The sequence below is a fragment of the Hylaeus volcanicus genome, chromosome 2 (assembly GCF_026283585.1).
Source record: "Hylaeus volcanicus isolate JK05 chromosome 2, UHH_iyHylVolc1.0_haploid, whole genome shotgun sequence".
Classification (NCBI taxonomy): Eukaryota; Metazoa; Arthropoda; class Insecta; order Hymenoptera; family Colletidae; genus Hylaeus; species Hylaeus volcanicus.
In genome coordinates, this window is record NC_071977.1 from 15,145,697 (window position 1) to 15,150,510 (window position 4,814).

General features: G+C 36.0%; 1 protein-coding gene across 1 annotated transcript; it reads right to left on the reverse strand.

Annotated features, from left to right (window-relative positions):
• Positions 1-2,195: 2,195 nt before the first annotated feature.
• On the reverse strand, positions 2,196-4,198 carry LOC128872192 (uncharacterized). The gene is made up of 2 exons (XM_054114636.1): positions 3,425-4,198; positions 2,196-2,538 (listed from the first exon to the last, which is right to left on the reverse strand). The coding sequence occupies exons 1-2, from the start codon at positions 3,828-3,830 to the stop codon at positions 2,531-2,533; spliced, it is 414 nt and encodes a 137-aa protein (XP_053970611.1). The 5' UTR covers positions 3,831-4,198; the 3' UTR covers positions 2,196-2,530.
• Between the last annotated feature and the right edge of the window lie 616 nt (positions 4,199-4,814).

Below are 4,814 nucleotides of genomic sequence, written 5' to 3' on the forward strand. Positions count from 1 at the left end.
TGACAGTTTTCGCCGAACCTCTAAATAAATATCCTTACAGAGCGGAGCTCTGTATCGTAGAAGATGGATCGCATTTCGAACATATTATATAACCTGATTTATTTTATAAGATATAATTTTTCTTTAACCTTTTGCACTCCGATATACCCCATGAGGGGATCGTAAGTCTAATAAATTTTGTTAGTGACACCACTGCAAACATAAAGGATTTAGTGGATTGGGAGTTACCGCTTCACGATAGCTATAAGAATTTATAATCAAATCTGCTAATACCAAAAAAGGCACGTTTCCAAATTTTCATTCCAAAATATTACATATTTTATGTAATACGATTCCTGTTCGCACATTTTGCAATGAGATTGTGCAGAGTGCAAAGGGTTAAAATTACGTTTTCATAAAATTTTCGAGTTCAAGATCATTTTAAGGTCATACTAACGCCGTTGAATTCGTCCCGACATCAGCAACGACTCTATGACGTACAAAACATATGATGCAATTTAAAAAAGTCAAGGTGACCTTTACATTTTTATGTAAAAAATAGTTATTCAGATTTAAAGATATGCGAACATCTAGCTCACCAAGAACTGATAAATTTTTGTTTAAAACATTCATAAATTGCACTACCGGAAATACCTAAAAAATGGTGGCATAACTTAACGGGTAGACCCTTTATACAGGGTGACCCCGAATTAGTGTAAGAATCGGATATAGGATCTAGCTGAGACGATTTTGAACCATAATTTCTTTTGCAAACATGTCGGATGGTGTTTCGTTTTTGAATTATTAACGAAAAACAAAGCACCATCCGAGATTTTTGCAACGGTTATTGCAATTGTGGTTCAGAATCGTCTCAGCTACCCCCCATTTCCAGTTCTTACACTAATTCTGGAACACTCTGTATAATACATATGCTTTGATCCTGGTAGTTTAAGTGTTGAATCGAAACAATAATTATTGTGTATTAATAAAATTTACCTAATGTTCACGATCCGAAGTGTCCATCCCCATCATAGAATACAACCTCCAACATAGAAACCGTCATCCAAGTACTTGTTCTCTCAAGCAACCACCACGAATGGCCTTTGATCAGTCATCCCCGGTTCTAGAAAAATTCTACCCATGTTTGCGTTAGCATCCACTGGATTTGTCGCTGGAGTTGCTAGGTATCACTGTGTGACATCCGCGTCTGTGCCGCAGCTGCTTTGGCGACAGCTTGTCAGAGTCCTCTATGTCGTTGACGACGGCGATCGTGTGCATCGACTTCATCGATGCCTTCCTCTGGGGCTCCTTGTATCCCGAGAAGTTCGGCTTGGGCGTCCAGTTCGTTCCATAGGATATGGGGTGTATCTCCCGTCGCGACAGGTTGATCACGTCGCTGGAAACCTCTGAGCGACACTCGTCGCAGACCGAGCTGGCCTCGCTTTCTTCCACTGGAACTGTACTCTTTGGTGTTGCTTCTTGTGTCAGAGGCTGTTGCAGGGAGAACGCTAGAATTCTAAATTTTGAGATAAGAGGAGTAGGTCTGGGTTAGATCTTTAGATCGAAATATTTTACATCAAATAAGTCCAGCCTGAGCTCATTGAGATTGGAGTTCAGAGGAATTTATTATTGCGTCGATCGGAAGGTACTTTCGTATTTTGTCTACCAAAATGATTAATTGTACTTTTAACCAGCCACATTTACTCTAAACCGTATTATCATTACTAGGAAACTTGTTAGGCAAACAAAGCATAGAAGTACTAAGCGGCAGAATTTATAAATTTAGATTTAGCTTTAGTTGTTTTGTTTCAGAGGCATATAATATGGGTTAAATTTTTGTTTTCTTTACTTTTTTATGATTTGTAAATGATATGATGTTAACAAAGTTCTTCCTTATGTCAAAATTACTAAAAATACATTATCTATCTATCTATCTATCTATCTATCTATGTAATATTCTTTACTCCATCTAAGGATTTTATTTTATTTTATTTTATTTTATTTTATTTTATTTTATTTTATTTTATTTTATTTTATTTTATTTTATTTTATTTTATTTTATTTTATTTTATTTTATTTTATTTTATTTTATTTTATTTTATTTTATTTTATTTTATTTTATTTTATTTTATTTTATTTTATTTTATTTTATTTTATTTTATTTTATTTTATTTTATTTTATTTTATTTTATTTTATTTTATTTTATTTTATTTTATTTTATTTTATTTTATTTTATTTTATTGAAAAATTATCAATTAATCAAAAGCAATGTTTCCTTCAATAATAATGAGTGTCAATGATAGTAACCTCTTCAAATATAATATCGAGGAACATTTGGCTAACACGAAGGTGTCCCTCAGTTCACCTGCAGAATCCACAATAAAATTCCACATTAGACTCGCAGATATTGCGCAACCAAGAGTCATCACTGCTATTGACATAGATATGATCCAACTGATAAACCCAGCTGACATCACCGGAGGTTCAAATGGTGGAGGATAATAGGAGGACCAAACTTGTTGCCACCATTGATAGGAGATATCTCTATACTCAGACCCCTGTGGGCAAGACGAAATTTAATTTGAGTAATCAGAGGTCGAGAAATTAAGTGTTTAAATTAAGTATTTAAATGAAAAGGTTGGAAGATGAAAATGTTACATTTGTTGGAAATTTTGAGCAGGGTCTGTTTATTGTAATAGTAACGAAAAACGATGTTTAAGTGTGTCATAGTTTCAGTTGTTTTTTATTTAATGCAATTAGAACCTCATTTAGAGATGATTTACTTACATGTTTACTTATTCTATATAGGGAATATTTTTGATTTACTTTTATATATTTTTATGAAAAGATACATGGTTTGTGAGTTGCAATCAATCAAGAAAATTGAGGTTTGTTGGAAATAATAATAAGATTATATGGAAACTGTTTAATCTGTGAAATATTTTTAACAGTGAGCATGTGCAATACCAAGCCAAACAAAAAACTTTAAACACTGTATGTCTATATTGTGCCTTTTTAAAAAAATAAGACCATCATTTATTAAGTTATTATTTATTCCTGGATAATAAACCATCCAGAACCTTTGCTCTATAGAAATCAAACTATTAAGAATAAATAAAAAGAGATCGAACATAGAAGCTCGTCTAAAACAACGACTATTGTCAACCTATACTTTAACCTTATTCTGAATTTATCTTACAAAAACCACGAAACAAATTAATAAATTGAACAAGTATTGGGCTATCCAAATATATCTAGAATTAGAATTCAATTTCAGAATCGTTTATTTTATCCAAAACATCATTCATGAGGCATCTCGAGTTTCCTTAACCTCCAATTCGAACTAAGCATTTCTCTACACATCCCTACCACTGCAAACCCTCAAATTTCACTCAAAAGACCACGTCGAGATATTCCAAATCACTCATCGAAGATTCTACTCACGTAACTCCAGTACGTCCAAACGCAGCAATAGAGGAGCCTTTGAAGGATCAGCCAGCCCCACATACCCGTGATGCCGACCACCCAGCTGACCATGACCTTCAACCACGAACGTACGATGCATTACCTCAAATACTATCTCGGTCGGTTTCGATCGCGATACCTGTAGAGCCTTGTACAGGGTCGTCGAGCCTACCGCTTTGGACACACTGTTCATGGAGGGGGGATTCCTCCAGAGGACGCACGCCATCGCCATCAGAATCAGGAAGGAGGGCAGGGTGTGTATGAAGTCAGGTCCCACGGCGATCTTGGCGTACTCGCGGAAGACTTTGTGCTGGAGGAAGAGTATCTCGTGGGGGACGAAGAACAGAGTCAGCGTTTGGGAGTAAAGGGCGGTCAGACAGGCCATCACTGCCGAGGCTGAACACCAGCCTTCTGGAGGTAACTTATTCACGGCAGCATCGATTTTCGCCCAATGATGGTTATGGTTGCTGGCGGCATGACGTTGGCGACGAAATGAATCACGGTGCCAACGTTGCTTTGTTTCCCTTTTTTTTTTTTTAAATTATTGGGTGCACTCAGAGAGACATCCCTCACTGAACCGCTCAGTAAGCCGCTCCGTCGCTTAACAATTTTTCGCTCCCAAATATGGTGACAGTTCTCTGCATCAATTGGTTGCTAACGGGGAATGAGCGGTGACCTTTCTGAAAGTACCTATTTTTACGTCTGCCTAGCTAGCCCCCCCCCCCCCCCAATTTAAATAATATTTAAGGAAAAAATTGCATAATAATGCACTATTTATGCGCTATTCAAATCCGTAAGAAAAAAATTTTGCGCTCGCTCCGTTTAATGCAAAATCATTTATTTAAATGTGATACCTGAGTAGGCTGCCAGTAAGCCCCTCCCCCCACATATTAATGATAAGCAATATTGACAGAAAAACATGCAGGATTAATGCGCTATCGTATAAGAGCAATTTCGATTTTTGCGCTTCATCCCCTAAGGGACTTCCCTCTTGGTGCAAATGCAAGTTATGTCTCGTAACTTGCTAATATTACTACCTAAACGGTTTATTATAAAAGATAACAGTGCTTTCATGTACTATATGATATACATTAATGTACAAATAATATATGCTAATAATAGTATGTACACACACGCGCACACATCGCGCGCACACATATACACTAGATGGATTGAGCAAACGTCGATGACTTGCAAAATTGAAATAAAGAAGCGCAAAAATTAAAATCATCCATAATTGAATAATGTCATTTTATTAATGTTAACAAGTCAGGAGACAAAATTTAGATTTGCACCAGAAAGAAAATCCTTTAAGGGATGGAGCGCAAAAATTGGAGTTACTTCAATATAATAGCACAGAAATCGAGTA

Coding starts and splice junctions, on each gene's coding strand:
- LOC128872192 (XM_054114636.1), bottom strand. CDS start 3,830: ATGGCCTGTCTGACCGCCCTTTACTCCCAAACGCTGACTCTGTTCTTC.